The 20,545-nt window shown below is 40.7% G+C and overlaps 1 protein-coding gene across 6 annotated transcripts in view; it reads right to left on the bottom strand.

Annotated features, from left to right (window-relative positions):
- The window catches only part of GRB10 (growth factor receptor bound protein 10), a 148,598-nt gene that overhangs the window by 43,717 nt on the left and 84,336 nt on the right, over positions 1-20,545 (bottom strand). For all 6 annotated transcript variants that reach the window (XR_012994654.1, XM_076330276.1, XM_076330279.1 and 3 more), the window contains exons 4-5: positions 16,646-16,862; positions 13,644-13,785 (exon numbers count right to left, since the gene is read on the bottom strand). Coding sequence is in view for 5 of the 6 variants with exons in the window: in XM_076330276.1 (XP_076186391.1) it covers positions 13,644-13,785; positions 16,646-16,862 (359 nt within the window). In the remaining variant the exon portion in view is untranslated. The remainder of the gene's footprint in view (positions 1-13,643; positions 13,786-16,645; positions 16,863-20,545) is intronic.

Genomic DNA, 20,545 nt, shown 5'->3' with positions numbered 1-20,545 from the left:
TTGTTCCTAAAAAAAGAAAATAAATAAATTCACAAGAATTGGCATCACTATCATGTATCAAGTACCAATAGCTAAAAGTATCTGCCCATGAAAGTCTGTACTCCCTCCCCAAATCTTATATACGTACATCTATTGAAAATGGCTACCTCAGATGTTTGAACACTGCATACTTAAGTTAAAACACTAAGGAGATGTGTGGAAGAGCACTGACTTTAATTTGCACAATAAGAATGTGGTTAGAAACTGATCATTTTTCACAGGCACTTAACAGATGATGGAAAAAATCAGCCCTGCAGCTGCCAGCATCTCTCCAGATAAACAAACTCTACTGTTTCTGCCAGGGGGAGTAACTGATGAGGAGGTTGGCCATTCAGGCAAACGGTCAACAAAAATTTTCCACTTAGAAACGAGGCCAGATTTGGTCCTAACAAAACAGTTTGGTAACTTAGGGGAAGGAAAGGATATTCTCCATCACACATCACTGCCTAGTTTAAGGTTTTTTTGTATTCCACCCAAACTACACAGAGGTGGTAGTCATTTCAGCTGTTATTAGCCACCTCAATCTAAGCACATCTAGTCATCACTAATGATTCAGGTTCCCATTGTAGCTAATGTAAAGAGAAAGAGGCACTTCAGTGTAATTTATCAGCTTCTATAGTTTTGCTACCCTGAAGTGGCATGAACGTACTCAAAAGGTACTCTAACTCACCACTGACCAGAGATACCCAGACAAGCAACACAAATGAGAGATTTAATTTTTATATAACCATAGTTCACAGAAATAATTCCCACCCAAAGGCTGTTTAAAGGTGATCATATTTCTTGACACTGTAAAAAAACTACTGTAAGTGGTTGCCTAATATTACACTCCCTGGTCTCTTTATTATATGTATGTATGTACATATACATTTGTATGTAGAAAAAGTATTACCTAAGATTTGCTCAGTAGTGGTATTTGTTAGAAAGTTTTGTTTCTGTTTTATTACAGAATAAACTTAAAGGCGAACAGATACAATTCCGTAAAGAAATTGTTGTCCCTACATGGAGCAACGTAACTTTGGATGGAGAGGAGTGGAGTACAAAGATCCCTTAGTCAGACATGAGACTAATCAAGCAAAATGTGGAATGCAGCACCTTCCCAAAATAGCACTGGAGAGGTCTTTAAGCAGAAGGACAGTAAAAGATTGGGACTATCATGTCTACCTCAAATGAATCTGACAGCAGGGGTCTGATAACTTAAGGCTGATTAGACAGAGCTCCGTGTCAGAGCTTACGTGTGACTCGTAGGCTGAGTTTGAGCCAACCGCTGATACGAACATTCATGATACCAGGTCAGACACAAAAAGGTGAAGATTATCTTCAGCAAGAAAACTCAGTATCTTCCTCCAGAGTTAAAGATTTTCATCTCCACTTCTTGCAAGCTGAGATTCGAGAAAGGGCTGCCTATAGCTGGGAAAAACAACAATGCTGGAAATGGTCATTAGGCTACATGCCACTTTCCAGCAGCAAAAAAAAAAAAAAATGCCACTGCATAGCAAATAATATGAAAAGCACAGCCATTCCTACTGCTTGTGCTACTGTTGCAGGTAAAGACCTCCGAGTTTGTCTTGCATTAATGCAGACATTTTATAGTTCAATGTGCAATCAATACAAGTACTTAATTCCAGATAGTAGTAGTTCAGCTGCAGCATACAAACCTAGCGTGCAACCATGTTGTGGAAAGTCAAATATGGCCTTCCCAAAATACTTTATCATGGTTGTAGTGAAAAAGGAGAATCACTCAGCATAAAGAAGAAATACTCTTCAACAACCTTTGAAAAGATCTGCTAAGTCACTGCAGCAAAACTGACCTTGTGACTTGCACCAACAGAAGTGGGTTTGTACACAAATAATGGAAGAAGTCCTTTTATATCAGGGTCAGAGTTCTGCATTGACATGCAAGTCTAAGCCAAGCAATCTGAGCTACCACCAACTCAGACTTTAAATATTTTCTCTTCAAATATTTCTGATGTATTTCTTGAACTCAGTGAGCCCGTACTGGCTTGAAATTCCATTTAAACATTGTCACACAATTTAAGAGAAAAAATTTAGTTTCTACTTCCCTACATTTACAGATTTTGAAAGAGAGTAATGAAGCAGTCCAAAAAAAGCAACTAATTCCTCTACACTCCATCAGTACTCATACTCAGATATTGCCTTTAAGTTGCATCTCCAGATACTTTGCAGATGTATGTTCAGAAAAGACGTAATTGTAGTAGAGATGAAATCAATTATGTAGAAAAGAGAGATTGCTGCAAACTCATAAAGGAACGCAGTCACTATGAATATGTCTGGCACTACAAACATTTTATTATATTATTTTTGCTGGAATTTTATTAGGGTCTCCCCTTCCTTAATAGCTGCTATTTGAATGTAGGGTGATTAGCACTTGTAAGGCTCTGGCTTCGGGGAAAAACAAGCCATTTGCACGCACATAATCCTCAACCATTTTACTAGACAAGAATCAGTTAACCACCACAGTTTTTACAGCTGCATGTTAGAGGAGGCTTGAGAAAGAGGCAAAGAGGAGAAATTGATATGAGCATGTTTACAGTGCTGTAAAATTTATTTCATCATCTTCAGAACTACTAGATTATTTATTTATTTAAGGGATAAAAGTAGCATATAGAAAGCTTTCTATAAAGTTCATTCAGCTCTTTCATTTTAATGGTTATACATCAACATAGCAGAGTCTTTCAACTTAGACCCGTTTGGACATCTGTTCGATGGATGAACTGCTAGAGACACTCAAAGCCAGCATCTGCTGCACAAGCAATTTCCCTACCCACTGAAAGACTCCATCATGCCCTCCCCCTGTCTCACTTCTTGCAGAATTTCCTGCTGTAGTTTAAATCCTGAAGGTTTCTCCTAGACAAAAAGTGACTTCTGGAGATTGCCCAAGTGCTATTCCATGCACGTAACAGAGGACAAGTGGTAATGAAACCTTACAGACACAGCAGCTAGTACAACCTTGGGCAGAGTACTAAGTTAATTTCTTGTTAGCCAGATCGGTTTCAAGTTCCTCTGTACTGCTTGAAGTGTTGCAATTAAGTACTGCTCTAAGCTATACTTAATTAGCCTGTAAGCAAATGCTCATTTGTAACTTGCATGCAGTGTAACGCAGAACTAAATGTTCACTGAGAGCAAAGGGAAATTACACTGAAGGTACATTTGCACAAATATAGCTGTCTGCCTCCTGATTTCCCCTTGTTAATATCCTAGAAAATATTAAGAAATGTGTCACACTGTAAAAATTGTCAGACATACATTCTCTATCCCTGGAGCTGAATGTGGTGCTCTCCTGCCCCCAGTTAATGAGCACTCCACTCCCCTTGGAATGACAGCCTCTCTCTGCAGATGATGGAAGGTTTGGGATCTGGATTACCTTTTTCAGCTGTGCAGTCAAAAAAAAAACCCACCCCAAAAAAACCAACCAAAAACCCCAACAGACTAGGATGCAAATCATGATGGAGAAGTATGCTCAAAGATAAACAAAAAGCATAAACAAAACTTTCACCAAATAGCATTTAAAACGTTGACTGGATCCACATTTAGGAGTAAAACCCAGCCTTGGTGCCTCTTGTGAAGCAAACAAAAGAGGAAATTAATAGTAGGTTCTCAAATATATTTAGGACCTTTTAAATGCTACAAGGGGAATGACATTAGCTTCAAGCATAGCAAGGACATTTTTCAGCCGGACATAATTTGAGTCTGCCTATCAGAGGATGCTCATTTGACAAGGCTGTAACACAAGAGGCAAGGCTCAGCCTCACTTGGACGAGCTTTACAAAGCTTTGCCAAGCTAGATAGTTTGTTAAAGAAAAACATTCAAAGGTTAGCCGTGAAAAAAATCCATATAACAAACCAGCATATAACATAGAAAAATACTTTGAGAATATCAAATACAAGGTTTTATTTGTATGATTAGATGTGGCTACTCCTGTAACATTAGCTTTCAATTCTTCGCCTAATGAAGAGGAGAATGATCTTCATATATTTAATGTCTACTTCTTCTCAAGCTGCTCCATCAATCAATTACAAGGTGTGTAACAGTATTGCAAGCAATCTTTTCATCTTCTCATATATATATTCATATATACACACACACACTTGAAATACTTAAAACCAACACTATTCTGGAGTTTGAGATAACTCAGTAAAGAACATTCTTAATCTGAAGCATAGCAGGTATTTTTCAATGCTAAAACTGTGTACCTGATACCCATTGTTTAGCATAGACTCAGTCCATAGTTTGTTCTACATAACTGAGTACTTGGGGAAATGGGAATTGCTGCAAACATTTGTAAAGCTATTTATAAGGTCTGGAAATACGGTGGTTGGCTCGCTTTCAGTGGATTTTAGTAAGCAATAGGGAGAATAAGTGCGACCAGCAACAGTATGACAAGCAAGTTACTTCACAGTAATTAGCTGCTCTTAAGAGTTTGCAGGCAAGGACAAGCTCCAAAATGACTCGCAGAAGCCCGAGGGCAAATTGTCTGTAGAATTAAATCCTGGTGTTTTACTGTCGTCACACTGTTATTTAACTTAGAATATTCTTTTCTGTAATGTTTTGCACCTCATTTGTTGATTTTTTTTTTTTTTAAAAAAGCAGTATTTTTTCCTTAGGGATGGCTTGTTCCTACTCTCATTACCTATTCTGGCAAAGACAGTGGGGAAATGTGATTTTTAAAGGTGAACCTAAAAGGCGAGAGGAAGAACATGCGCAAGGTCACCATACGGTGAGGCAGCCAACCTTCCCCCTGTGGCTGCAGGGCACAGACGTTATTCCCAGCACTCGAAGCCATTGTTGTTCCCTCATGCTCCGGCCCTCTGCAGGTGCTGAGTGCGCTCCAGCGAGCCTGATGCCTCCTGCAATGGCGTGGGCCATTCGGCAAGCGCGAGGTGTGGGTGGGGATGGTGTTCCTAGACATCTGGATGGGCGGTGCGCACCATTGACACCAGGTGTGTGCGGGGTAAAGCAGTCTGCATTGAGAATGGGTATAGTCCATATCTAAACATCCCCAAAAAGCAGAGCAGTTCCTCACTCTGGCCAGACAAAAGATCTAGGCAGATAAAAGGGGTGGCTGGAAAGATCTGGGTGCTTTGAAGTGGCACCTGTTTGGTGAGAAACAAAAGCAGCTTTTAAAGGTCTCTCCCACTTTCCCCCCTTTCCCCCATAAAAACGGTTTTTGTTTTGTTGTTAATGAAATCTCATTGGTACTAAGTCTGCTGAGACAAAGTTGCTTTATCCACGTTCCCCAGAAACATCCCATGCTCAACATGGGATCTCACATCCAAACTCCCAGCCGATAGTCAATCTATTTTGCTTCTGAATGCTATTCATTGCCCCCTTAGCAACAGGAGAAAAAGGCTCCACTAACCCTGACATGACAGCAGCAGGGTCTACCACTGGAGAGAACAAGCAATCCTAACGCCAATGGAGGAACATGACATGTAGCTTTTATGAACCACCAATGGCTTGTCTTTTAACAAGTCCAGATTAAACTCGCTTTTATGTAAGTTTTGTAAATGATGTTCAGATTACAGCCAGGCTGAAGCAAAAGATTGAAGGTACTTACATTAATTAAACAAAATCACTTTTTAGTACAGTAATTCTGCACTCCTATTAGAAGAAAGAATAATACAGTAAGAATTTGATAGCAATAAGGAGACTATAAATCAAGAGAACAGAGACTTGAAAGTCATCCCACAATGATTTAATTAACTCAGCGGTGTTCTCCTAATGCAAAAACGTTATTAAATTCCAGCTAACATCCCCTGTTTAGGAAATGGAACAAAACCGTATCTGCAAGCTCTGGAGAAATGCATAAACATCCTATTACCACACCAATGAACTTGCAAGTTCATTCTTCCCCTGTGCGTCTGCACACAAACACCGCCTAAGTGAAGACAGACATTTCAAACAGATTTCCACTTTAACGTGGGCACAGTTCACTGTCCAGGTAATTACAGCAAGCCCAAAGAAGCCTTTTTCCTGCTGTGAGCGAACAGCATTACTCCTGATACTGAAGCAACCACTGTGCTGATGGTTTGGAAATGAACAAACTAAATGCTGGCTTTGCCTTCCGTCCCTAGAAGTAGATGCCAGCAAGCAAGCAAAAAATTGGGTGTCTTCCCAGTCCTGCACTACATATGTCCACAGCATCCACCGGCGGATCACCTGCAGCTCAGCCATAGGTGCCAGCACAGCTCTGTAAGGGCTGCCTCAGCTCACCTCAGAAAGGACCTCGTGGTCAACTCACTTACCAATTGCTGGCAACAACATGGTGCTGCAAGGTCACGCGGGATACACAGCAGAGGCGCTAACCTACGAGTTGGTGCTTTCTTGCATCTGTCCTACTAGGTAGCAGAGGTCCAAAAAGGTTTCTATCCACAATGTCTGAAGTTGACCTGAACTCACACCTCGAGTCCAGACAGCACAGACGGCAAGGAGAGCTGACTCAGCGCAGCTATTCTCACTATGTTGAGTGACTCCTTAAAGGCTATCAGTATAAAGTTATGACATCTCTGATTCATCTCAACCGTTCACTTAGGGTATAATTACAATCACTCAATACAGCTCTGGGTTGTTGTTTTTTTTTTTTTTAATTCCCTACTGCACTGATGTTTACACCCAAACCCACTCCTGCCTGCCTCGCTAGGCACAGAGAGAATTAGAATTTCTCTCATGTTACGTTTTCTCATTTTTCCCCGCACTCTGTCTGATAGCTTCTCAATTCTATCAATTCCTGACCAAAGCACAGAACAGCTAAGTTAAATTCTGACTGTGCCATTAATAAAATATAGCAAGAGTAATGCTGCGCAACAAAAATGTGCAAGGGCACACGTAACTAAGATGCACATACAAAAATCTAGTGTGAATATGCTAATGCACAGCTACTGCAGCATATACTACAGACTGCTTAGTGGTTACACAAGGCAGTCCTAAACGTTAATTGCAATGGCATTACTACTGTAAAACAGCTTTTTAAAACAACTGCAAGCGTTATTGTGTGGCTGAACACCCGGTGGGGCTACCAGCACATGTGCAGCAGGGCAGGTTTGGGACCGGCCGGTCCCATCCCACGGAGCGTGCCAGACCACCCTCGGTCGGGCAACGTGTCCCCCGGTGCGCTGCCGCTGGTCCTGACCAGGCAGCCCTCCTCCCAGCACACTCCTGCTGCTGGAGCATCGCTTACGGGTAGGGAGCCAAAATGCTCCTGGGAGCGGGGCCAGGTTTGTGTCATTAAAAACAAAAAATCCCAACAAATAACATACTTTTGGGTTTGAGCGTGAGATGCCCTTAATATTTCCAGTAATCCATGTTGGGACTTAACTACTGTTCTGGCACTTTCCAAAAGCAAGAACGAAGAGACTCATTTCTTTCTACCACCAAGCTTCTTGCTGCAACAGGCATGAGGAAGGAGAAACAGCAGCTTTGACTCCATGCTGGTCCCAGTCCCCGGCAGACCACGCACAGGGCCTCCAGCCTGCAGACCCATCGACCGCTCAGCACTAACAGCTCTGAGGACTGCTTGTCTTTAGCTTAGTCCAGCAGACTCGTTAGTCTTCAGTTATTCATTACTTTTCTTCAGTAATGAGCAAATGAGACTTTCAAAACCATGTGAGCCTCCCCCACCCCCCCACCCCCCCGACAACATGTTCGTGTGACACAGGGGACAAGATGAAAAGTAATGCAACGTCTTCCCTGCACTGTCCATCAAATTTAACTCATTTAGTATGGGAAGCTGTTATTTCTCCAAACGAGAGAGGGGCACCCAGGGAAGTGCAAGGCCTGTTTTCATACAGTCAGGCCACAGCCCCGCAGCAGAGGCCTGATCTTTCCCAGTTTTTCACAAACACAATCACAACTTTCTTAAAAAAAAGGCATCCGAGTTAAACATGCCACAGAGCAATCTATGTATGATTTATTTATTTAGCTTAAAAGCCTTGGTTCAAAGAAAGATTTGAGAGAAACAACATGATATATCATGACAGATATCCATAAAAAACCCGTATTTTAAAGTTGGGCCAGAGGGAGTGCCTGGACCTAAGGAATTGTCCAGATTAATCCAGCTACAGGATTTGGCCTGTTTAGAGAGAAAGTAAAGTCCGGTTGACTCAACATGATGTCAGTATTTATTTTCAAAATGTCTTGTTGCTAAAGGTTATTCAGCTGCAGGATTAAGTACAAAATATGCTGTCACACATGCAAAATCTAGCTTGGTACATAAAGTCTTCATTATACAAAAGTTCGTATTTTTATAGAGCTTCTCTTTCAGAAATCGACATCCTTATATTCAAAAGAGCCAATATAAAAGTTTTATGGGAAGAAAACTAAAAAAAAAATGTGCATCATAACATGTAATTAAAACAATTAAGACTAAGAAGTCTGTTTACAGAAGTTCCCTTGAAGGGTAACCAAATCTGGAAAAAAGAATGGCATTAATTCATACCCATTTGTGAGTTTAATTTGCTAGAAAAGAGTAAGTAATTTCGGTACATCAAACTGCTATTTGGAAGTTTGCCTGGGCTGTATAGAGGGGGGGGATGTGAGAAATTTGCCCTATTTTTACAGTTGAAAGCTTCATTGACTCACACAAGATACTTTAGCCTAATATCCTGTGGCATTGCAGTGACCTACATGTAATTATTGCATGCTTTTTCCAAAATATTTGTACACAACCAGAAATTATATCCTAAGTTACCAACCAGTTCTTAGTTTATACCAGCAACACAAAGATGGACTTCAATTAGCGGTAACCTAGCTGTCCGATTTTTTTAGCAGTCTTTTGGACAAATGTTTGGTCTTGGTTTGGTGTAATTGTCTGGTTTCCATTTTTCTTAGACAAACATATTTATCCTGTTAAGTAAATAATGTTTTAAAAACTTTCAGCTGTCCCTTCTCCCAGCCCGCAATCACTGTCCCCCTCAGACATGGGGTGATCTCGTGTTTGTAGGTGTGCATGCGTTTTACAAACAAAAATGTGGGGAAAAGGGAGAGAAAAAAGACATCAAATGGTCTTGCAATGCCCCATGGTGTCACCCAGACAATGTCCTTCCTGCTCCCGCCTTTACCTGCCCTTCCCAGCACGGAAAGTGGGAGCACTTACATGCTCACAGAGGTCTGCTGAAGTTTCTCCTGGCTCGTGGTCGGGCTCTGTGGCAAGAGGCAGACGGGTGGTACTTAGAGGACAGAGGGGCACACGATGAAGGAGGAAACGGTTGGGCGTGCACTGATCAGGTAGGTCCTCTCCCGTCAGCCTCCTCCTGCCCAAGCTCACGGACAACGCTGCTTTCAACTCAAGAACTCACAAGCTTTTTGGCAGCTACCGCTTGAAGGGACTTTCTCCAAACACAAGACATCTGTGGCATCTCGCTCACCACACCAGTAGCTGAAGTTGCTACTGACTCAACAGCACAGCTAGTTGGTACTTTTTGCCCAGGTACTCACCAGTTGGTTGACTACATTACTAAAACTTCAGTGGCACCAATTTTTACAGAACCACACGCCGTTCACTATCAACAGGTCAACATCTAACATTTCTCACCGTAAAACTTAGCTCAAAGTGGGCTGTTTCCACCTGCAGAACTGTAATAAAGGATCATAGCGCTGAACTCCCAAGGAGCATATGTCTGTTTAATCACAAGTAATTCCTTAACCTCCACCGCCAGATGAATTTGGTCACACAACTGTATTAGCCCAGACCCCGCCACTGTGGAGGTTGCTCAGTGCAGGACAGCCTTTGAAACGTAACGTAAAAGTTCACAGTTATTTCTCTAAGTCTTTTATTACTAAATTATGTGTCAGTTACTCAACCTGCCTGTGTGCTTAAAAAAAAAAGGTATCTACAAAATCTTCTAATTTAGGCTTTTTTCCGAACCAGAGAAGATTATCCAGAGTCAAATAAAAAACCAAAATCTGCAATGATTTCAATAAGCCTAACATTCCAGTTTTACCTCCCAGATTGATATATTGATGCTCCCCATTAAATGACTATCCCATTTGCCTACATGTGTTTTTAGTTTTGTGCTAGTACAGAAGACCCGTTATTTCTCACTGTTCTCTGTCTTCTGGGGAGCAGCTGCAGTACGCTCCTGCAGCCATCAGCTTTAAAAGCAGTATTCAGTGCCTGATTGGCAGCAGAGCTAGAGGTAGCATACTGCTTCCTGCTGTGGTGAAATTGGTACCATTACCCAACAGATCTCCAAAAATATATTAAAAAAAGGAAATTAATCCTGATATATGCACTTTTTTTGAGTAAGATAAAGAAAATGCATCATCATCATCATGAGAAAACAAAAAAAAAAATCTACTGCAAAAAGTAAGAAAGGTTTATTACAGCTATTTTTCATTGCTTTACTGCTTTTACCTTTCTTTGCTGAGCCAATAAAGAGCATGAAACAAATGCAGAGCAGTGCATAAGCAATGTTGCAAACCACTTGTTAAAAAAAGCGGTGGCAACTGCATGAAAAAAATAAGGAAAAGGATCAGAAGCATCTTAACGAGAAATGTATGTCTCAAGCTCCAGTTACACGCATAAAATTTTGCATATGAGAAAAGACAACATCCATTTTTTCAGCTGCAAACATAATTCAGGCTTTATGACCTGAAAGCTCCTTTACTCACTCTTTCATTCACACATGCATCCTTTTCCTATACGGAACAATATACTGGGAAAAAGTTTTAATTCAGTAAAACTTGAACAGAGCTGGCATTTCTTTATGCCCAAGGCTTGGCAATATGACATGAGACTCTTTTGTGTTTAACATGACCGGACCTTTAAATTCCTCTTGCATAACTGCTACTAGGTTTTATCATTGCAGAGTTGTATTTTAAAAATTACTAAAAAATAAGACTGAGTTGTTCCGTGAGGAACAACACCGATGACACTTCATTTCTTATGAAGTTGTATCAGACATCCCAGCTTCCCAGTGACCCCCCACTGTTTCACACAGTCAAACAAAATAGCCACTCCTTCCTGAAATCCCCTAAGACTACATTAACCTGGGTCCCTCTCAAGTCCCCTAGATATGAGCTGACCAAAAGCAACATTTCCTCCACGCCATGCGTGTGCCGTGATGCCCTGTGAGATCAGAGCTGCAGCGCTGCCGGCTAGAACTGCTATTTGCCTATTTACCCGCAAATGCTCGAGAGGCACGAAGGGAATTACTTTTCACTAACACCTCATACATCCCATGTAATCAGAATGGCTCATTCCAATCTCCAATTTTAATCCTTGTTTATAACCCGCAAGAAGAGAACCTGAAATTAAGCATCATTGTGTTTAACCCTGGTTTGCATTTAACATTGTGTTTATATTTTTCTTAAAACACAGCTCATTTTCACGAACTGCCAGCCATTAAAACACGCTGTTGCAGTCTTTTAACTAAGCTCATCACTTATTTGGTTAACCAGTAGTTTATATTGTATCTATGGACATTTATCTAAGCAAGAGCATGTCCTAAAATAATTTACTCAAATTCCCAAACTTTACATTTTTTTAATGGGATGAAGTTGGAAAGATGTATAACGTTTCTTAAGTTACTGATTTTTTTACTCATGATGTTTAGCAGACTCCATTGAAGGGAACTAGAACTGGATTAAACACAATTAACGTCCTATGAGGAGGCTGAACAGACAGATTATTTTGTTATCCAACAACACTCCACGTTTAAAACTGAGGTATTAAAGTTTTCTTCCTTCATGAAGAAACTGAAACTACTCTTTTCTTTTCTTCTGTCCCTCAATACTTTAAAACTAGAGGGTTTTTTTCAGTTCTGTTCCTCTATTCCTTCATTAAAGAGGGGAAAATAATTCATTAGAGAGGAAAAGAACACTTCCCTATCCTTCCCTCACCCTGAGCCAGTGTTTCTTATCTGCCTCCAATCAGTCGATAAACTGACATGAACAGTATATCTGCATCTACAGAAGAAGCCACTATTGTCCAACATGCTTTACCTCCTCAGCTCGTACCCTGAAAGGTTTTACCACTATAATGGATTGTTTTTGATTAAAAACTTCAGCAGCAAGCATATCTACGCAATATAAATATTTTAGGCTTTCAAAAGGCTTGTCAAAGTTTTCCATTTTAATGGAAATTTTCCATCTTTATAGCCATCTTCTTACATGCATTAAAATATTGTTTACTTTTATATTTATGTGCTGTTACACCACTAGTTTCTAAATTCCATTGAAAACTGACGCAGAGATCATTTAGGTTTCTTAAGGCTTTACAGAGTGATCTTTAGGGTGGCTTGGTTAATTTTAGTAAAACATAAAGCTAAAAGGCAAAGAATCCCTGAAACTGGGAAATATTTGGAAAGGTAAATGCAGGTTCATCAGCAACTTCAGTTTGTCTCAGAAAGGCAGCTATGCTGCTGTCCTGTTGGCATGTGCCAGGAGGCAGAATTGCCCCTTGTTTTGTCTCCCTGGAGTCAGATTAGCACTGCCTTGGCAAAACAGCCTCTCTGCTTAGCTGGTACCCAGGCCTCTGATGAGGTCCTCCTAAATTCCCAACTGGATGACTCAATTTTCTCCTAGGGCATTATTTGGTTACCTGTCTTGTACATATAAGAAATACAGTAAAACCAATGAAGATGCACTGCGTCTTTCAAGAAAGCAGACAGCTGTTTATGGCGATGTAAAGCAATAGAGAAGATGTGAAGGTATACATTAGGGTCTACTGCTTGTAGCTGAACTGGCCACCCAAACCCTTTTATCAGTCAGAGCAGATGTAGGAGCTACTTACAAACTAATTGAGCAGTGATACAGAGAAAGAACATCATCATATTTTTGGGTACTCAAGCACATGACTGTTTTAATAGTCAGTAAGAGCAACCCATCTTTTCATCCCCATGCAAGTCAGCACAGTTTACAAAACAAAGGTTTTTGAGCCCAGCTTTAGTCTTTAAACATGCTCAAGGACTGATACAAAACAAGATGGTTGTTTCTCAGAGAGTGGAGTGTGATAGAGAAGAAAAACTGTTTGCAGTGTCACTGAGGTTATCGCTCTGGACCACGTGAGAGCTCAGTCTGTGCTATCTTCGATGCCGAGAACCCAGAGAGTCGCTCAACCAGCTTTCCATGGGACAGTTCTCCCCTTAAGTCCCATTACAAGGAGCTGCGTCTAGTTACAAGCTCTAAGAACGTTGTTTTGCTTTTTGAGCAGCTTCATGAAAAACAGCAAAATATGTCCTTAAAGAAAACAGACAGCTGTTCAGTGTCTTTGTGGCACCTAGAATACGCAGTATAACATGTACAGATCCTCTTCCAACTCTAAGCTAATTAACTTGACGTCTGAATTAGTAAGTCATTACCTTGGATAACAAAATCCGAAAGATATTAGGCATTACTGCTTCATTCACAACATGCACGTATCTGAAAGAGACTTGCTTCATTTTTACACTTCATTCTTACAAACCTTTTAAAAAAGGTCTGAAGCCTGTTTGAAGACACTCTCTCAGCCAGTGCTGCCCTACTCACAGACAAAGCCTACAAGTGTTTCTACTTATCTTGAAACTTTCCTTCTGCCTTCAAAATGAACTAGTCCACTGCTGGTTGGAATGTGAATGGATGACCCAAAGCTTCGTCCCATACTCACATGCTTACTAGCAGGTTGACTCTGAGGTAAAGATCCAGGGGCCAGCACTGGAGAGCTTGCGGGGCTACAAAGTTCTGGGAAGGGATTTGGGATGGCCGGCAAAGACGATGTTCTGAATTGCTGTTCTTCTTCTTGAAGACGCCTATAAACACAGAAGCACTAAGCATTAAGAGGAGCAAACTGGCATCACTAGACCTGGATCTCCTTCCGCACCATTTACGATAGTGATACTAAAGAAAAGGAATCAAACCCACTCTTTTTCTAAGCAACTACTATACAGTTACAGCAACTGCAAGTACAAAGTAGGTAACTGCATGTGAAAAATGACCGGTCAGGCATCTATGCTTGTTGTGTTGCTGATAACTAGATTACTTGGGTGAGTAACTGAGGTAACTGTGCACATAAAATAAACAGAAATATCCATCCGTACTCACTGATGTAAGCACTAGCTTACAAGCTTAAGCTCTGTGTGCCAGAAAGTCAGTTAAGCTCTTCCAAATGAACGTGAAAGAGAACAGAACTGCAGTCACTTGGAGCCAAATTCCACGCTGATCTGCAAACGAAGGTGTACCCCCGTAAAGTCTCTAAGCTGAGACTGAAACAAATATTGTCACCTCATTACAATACCAGATTCCATCTCCAAGCAACTCGGCATTTCCTGGAGAAATGGAAATGCAAAGACTGAGCTTGAGTAGTAAACTGCAATTACACCCTCCCACTTCATGATAGTTGTACGGTTACTGTTCAGACAAGTTTGCACCTCCTGAGATACGCCTTACGAGTTCGCGTAGGATCAACAGAGTTTCAGGTTCCAGTTTATAATACACCTGTACTGCCCACAGCAACAAGAGGAAAACTAAAGCCTACCAGTTGCCACAGAAAAGCTTGAAAAGAGGCAAGACCTATTTATGACCACACAGATTGCTTTAGGTTTCCCTACTGCTAGGGCATCACCACTGAAGCTGTACTACGTGACTCTGCAGCAGGCTGGCCTGCAACGCCTTTGCAGAAGGCACCATCTAGTGGCAATCGTGGAAGTTTCCAGAGACAATCAACTAACTCCTGGATTTGAAATGCAAGTCATTAAAAACTCAATTTGCTCTCATTTTTTCCCATGCCATTAGCAAGCAGAGCCTTCTTAACAGAGCTGCCTGGGAGGCAACTGCTGGGTTCGCCTCTGGCAGCGTGTCCCACTCTGCGCACGCTTGTTGTCTCTGCCTGTACCAGAACCCGGGGGCTGATAAAATAACTACTGGGAAATCTGCTCCGCAGGTAACTCTATCCTGCAATTTAGTTGCTTTGGTGTTCCACGAATGAGCCTTACAGATTTGGGTTTTTGCTATAAATAGCAGGTTCCAGCCACAACTATGAGCCATGCGAACGACTACTTGACCTGCCTGATCTTTTTTGTGCTACCCATGTGTGCACTTCCTTACAGCATAGGGTAAAGGACCATGTTAAGGTTTCTTCAGCCCAGCAGACTTCTTGTATCGGCAGCTGTGTAATAGCGCTCTGTATTGCAAGTTTTTGACTGACCTCCATTATAAGAAGTGGAACTACAGACTCGACACAATTAGAAAGGTGTGATTTTCTTAAAATGAGAATTCAGTATGCTGCGCTCTGCTCTGCCTATACTGCTGCAGTGCATCGTTTACCTCATGACTGATACACACTTAAAACTGTGCTCTTAAGAGAATTACTACAGTGAACCATTCTCTTGTGGTTGCAAAAGAGATGCAGCCATCCCCCTCTATGGGAAAGGTATCTAGATAACCCTGAATAAAAAGTTTCACCATTGTTTTCTTTAATGATAAACACACAATGTTCTTGTGCGTATGGAAGTACAGGAGTTCAGAAAGGCAGAGTGTTCTCAAAAAGGAGTTGCTAAGTTTTGAAATGCCAAAAATAGTTTTAATTAAGTGTTTTGATTGAGATATTTACAAAACATTGACAGTTATAGTACTCTAGAGAGTGCATTTTCTAGTACAGCCCTATTCAAGGTTAAATATGAAATACTTCTAAAAATGATTGCATCATTAGCTGACTTGGTTGTATTGCAGTTACTGCGTATTACCCATTCATATAGAAAAGCTGCCTGTCTTAAGAATACCATTCCTATAGGAAATACATCAGCATAAAGAATTAGGAGCAACCCTTTCCACATCCGGGATTTTTCTTTTATTATTACTACTTTTCACTTCTTTTGGAGAAGACATTGTTAACTAGAAGGAAAGGAAAACTCCCAATCTCTCTGATTCAGGCAATTTACCTACTCATGCTGACAGGAGCTCCTTTCCTTCTGCTGCCTAAAAAGAAGATTTTTAAGAACCTCCGCATCACCTATAGACTCTCCCGTCACCACCAAGAGCATTCCACTTGAAGCTTGAATTCAAGCCCCCATCCTGACAACAGGGAGACAACTTAAACACTTTTTTTTTTTTGGTAACAACTCACATAATGCACTCAAGTGAAAGAGCTGAAAGTGCTCTAGGAAGAACAGCTAAATAACTACGATGTGCTCCTTTTTTGTTTGTTCGTCTTGGACTGTTCAGGAAACCTCCTCAAAGAGAGGTATTTTTTGTATAACAAAACTAGCTGAATGCACCCTCATCTATCTACATGATCTCTTATGTTTTATAAAACCAAGAAGCTGTCAGTAGGCACCATACCTGAGAGAACAGTTTTTAAAAGTTTGGAAAAAAAATCCAAATATGGACATAACTTCTGCAAACTGATACCAATGATATGCTTCTACACGTCTGCTACTACAGGTACATCAAACATGGGTGAAAAAAAGGCAAAAATGTGACTTTTTCACATTTTACAGAATACATGGAAAATTTATGTCCTTCACTTACTCGGTACATCTTTTTTCCTATGCAAAAGTCCAGTCTAACACTACTAGGCTCCTACCGAAGCTGATCTCCTATTTTAAAGTGTAGTTCTTTTGAAGCTAGTTCAAGACAACTTTAACAAAAAGGAGGCAAGTCCCTTGTTCCTACCTGACTGCCATAATGCGCACTGGCTGAGACCGCTGCACCTTCTGCCTTGGAGACATGGGCTGCAGTGCGCCAGATCCTGAGGACGGCAACTGACTGCGGTTGAGCTGACCATTTTGAAGAAGCGGAGTGGTTTCCGACTGCATACTGCATGTAGAGTATAAACTTTCAAATGAGGAATTCATGTCATTTACCAAAGCTTCTAGGTCCACATCGTCATCTGAAAGACAAAATGAAGGCAGCATTAACACATCTGGAAGTCCCAGATGAAGGAAGTCTGTAAAGACCAAAGACTAAGTTTCAGTGAAGCTATCACATGATTTTATATTTTTTACAGTGCAAATTTTTATTGCAGAACACATTTATTTATTCTAGAGCAGAAAAACGCAACTAGTAACAGCCAGTGATTGACAAAATAAATTTTTATTTATTTTGTCTTCATTGGTGAAAAGCTGTTGACACAGAATGAAATATTTCTACTACAGGATTTTTTTTTTTATATATATATATATATAAACAACACCAAAATTTAGTGGTATTTTTAATAATGCCAATGCTAATGTGAAGCACCACTTTACTTACTGATAAACTGACATACATTTCAAAAGTATACCACTTACAAATACCTCAGTTCAGCTTGTCAATGTATCAAGTTCAGATTGTCAAACAGTATAATAAAGACTTTGCAAGATCCAATAATTTAGAAGGAAAAAAACAAGCCAGTGTTGCAGAAGTCAATAGGTGGAAGACACAATCCTCTGCTGTACATGTTGGAAAGCAATCATCATAGTTTGTTAAAAATCCCATCTGTATTTCTGCGCATTTTTGTGATACGGTATTTTGAAGGGCAACGCAAGTTTTTAACTGTCACTCCAAGGACTTTATCACATTGCAAGAGCAAGGATACAGATCTTTTTATAGAGAGACCTCTGCCTTAAAGAACTCTAAGTAAATCAACCAGGGATGTGGTGTGTGTGGTTGGAGGAACATCAGTCCCTAAAAACTGCACCGACCTTTCTATATACGCCACCTTACCTCACAGTAAATAAGTAACTTGTGCTCATTTGTTCCTCCTTAACAATCATAAGTACTCTGCAAGACAACAAAACTCTGCAAGCCCTTTGCACTAACCACTCTCTGAACTCCTATTTCAGAGTATTATAATTACTCCCTAGCCACAAGTTACGTCACTCCCTATCAGGAGTTCAGTGGGCTGACGAACACACACATCGATATCTGCTTCTGGTTACTGCACAGCCACTGCCTGAACAGCTGCTTCAGACCAAACACAGCTTTGTGCATCCAAAAATGTGCCCTTATTTTCCAGCCGTAACAATTGGCCTGGTAAAATATACCATTGCTGTCTGCAAACCTTGTGTCTCGCAAAACTCTTCATGGCACGGATTAGAAGTAGAGCCAAGCAATGAAGCTAGCAAATATTTACACAACGCTATGCAGCTAAAATATGCTTTTCACCCCAAATATTTTCTGATACCTAGAAAACATGGCAAAAGAATGGGTAAGTGAACCACCAGGAGCAGCTACTCAGCTTGCGACCAATCACAGTACTTTCTTTGAGATACCATAAACGATTTTGTATCAATATCACCTTTCTTGAGGATAAAATCCAGAACAGCACCACTCAATTTCTATCCACCAACAACATGCCTCAATAACTATAATGGGATCCGAACACAGCATTGACACGGCAATTGTTTCGGACACTGATGACCCCAGTTCTCAGTGTTGGATGAACCAAAAATCTGCTCAGAATTAAACAGGTGCTGGTCACATACCTACATCTGAGCTCTATTTAACGACCTGAAATACTATGTTCCTCACTGAAAGTTGGTAGGCCCTTTACTAGAGTAAAAGCCACTTAGCCTTCACTGAAAAAGCACTCACAGGATTTCTAGGCTTGAACACGTTAAAAAAAAAAACAAACAAAACAACCCCTATCAACCCACAAACAGGTTTCTTCCTTTCATTTCTTTATGGTTATTTCCCTCAGTCTCTGTACTTAACAGCTACTACCCTACTACTAAGACTCACCTTCAGTAGGCTACACGATCTTCTCTGCCAGCTAGCTCATGCATTTTCAATAATCTAGACTTTGCTTTGACAAAGTCTACAATAATTTTCCTTCTATTTTTAGGGATCTCAAGACAGAGTTGCAATTTAAATGTCATTCCATCCTCCAGATTCTTATCCTGTTTGGAGAGGACGTATCGAAAACACTTCTTGAGCAATCACAAGGGAACCACAGGAGTAGGAGTATAAAGAGGGACAGGCTGAATTACAAAGCTTTTGAATTTTATCATTCATCTAAAGTACCAGAAGACTGACCTGTAGGGTGTCAGATGGCTGTCACGTAAAAGCTTAGGGGTTGGATGAAGGAGACATAAAAGACAGACCCTGGCCACAGAGTCAGGGAGTAAATTACAGCAACTAACAGCAATTGTTTAGCAGGGTGAAAAGCAGAAAGGGAAGAAAGTCAAGGCGTACATTCTGTGGAAGTCCGTATGGCTTGGTCCCTGAGGGTGCTAATTTATTAACAACTTAGACAAAGCTATTAGTGTGCAAGATCATTAAGTTTTCAGATGATTGTAACATGGGAAGAATGATTAAGAGTCAGCTCAAGCTATTCCTGAGTAATCAAATAGGCACAAAGGTGTAATATGCATAAAATGAGGCACTTCATGCAAAACGCTAAGCAAACCAAGTACATAGTTTGAAGCATTGAATTACCATTAGCAGGCTTTTAAGCGTATCAATTACACACCTAAATTCAATTTCCAACAGGACAGGCACTGACAAGGTGCATATAGAGTTTTCCTAATAATATGTTGCACTGAAGTCCAGAATCTGGTTTCACTCTTCTGTCAGCTCCTTCTCTTCACAGGTGCAGCACTGCTAATAATAGCCCTCAGTCTTGCTATAAAACTTTTGCAGGAGCGCAGATCCTTAACCTTTTTTAAGACAATGCCTGCAATCTTCAATTTCATACAGTTTCATCTCTATACAATAGCATTTACTACTAAATACCATTATGTTTTGGAGAGATTTCAGCATGTTGCAATAGGAAACCTTACTGCTGTAGCCTACCTCAGAAGTGCCAGCAGATGTCTCAGCCTGCCAAGTAATCCAGTATGTTACTTGTGATGGCTCTCTACAGAGCTTAACTAAATAAAAATCAAGTAAGTCATCCATGGGATTTCTAAGCCACTTTAACCATTTGCGGGTATGCTATTCAGAATGAAATTTTGTATACAGTGAAATCCTTCAAAGTATCTTTCTCTACCAACCAGCAAGATCCAGTCTCTATCAAGATCATCCTACATGGAAAAAAACAAAGCTGACAAACTGATTTTGAGGAGGCTTGCTAGTTAACAGCAAAATTTGCAACTCATTGGGCTTTGAGCCTCTATGGCATCACGCTGACCCTCTAAGTACGCGCACACAAATTTTGCAACTGACCTGGAAGAATTACCTTTGTAGGTTATAGCAGGCAGAGCTGCAGGTAGCTGAGAAGCCTCCAGCTCTCCAGCTATCTTGCAGACATATGCTTCCAGGGATACTAAAGGCTATTTTCCTTAATGTGCATTGAATTCTGCCATAAGATCAAGAAGGATGAAAGCGGATATTCAAGGTCTGTTTTTTCTCTCTCAATTGAACTGCATAGAGGCTGGCTTATCACTTCCGTGCACAAACATGCAAGCAGCCTTTTGCTTTTGAAAGTCCGTTTTTAAAGGAAAACACTGGCAAAACCTAGCTCTGACATACTTCTGGTGGTAGATGGGTTACTGGCAGTTTTGTAGACTTCTACCATAAGAAAATACTTGGTACGTCTGCAAGCAATATTCTTTCCCAAACTAGAATCAAAGTGCACAGGCTGGCAGCTGT

The sequence above is a fragment of the Aptenodytes patagonicus genome, chromosome 2 (genome assembly GCF_965638725.1).
Source record: "Aptenodytes patagonicus chromosome 2, bAptPat1.pri.cur, whole genome shotgun sequence".
Classification (NCBI taxonomy): Eukaryota; Metazoa; Chordata; class Aves; order Sphenisciformes; family Spheniscidae; genus Aptenodytes; species Aptenodytes patagonicus.
The sequence above is the reverse complement of the archived record's forward strand: the minus strand, read 5'-3'. Positions and strand labels throughout refer to the sequence as shown.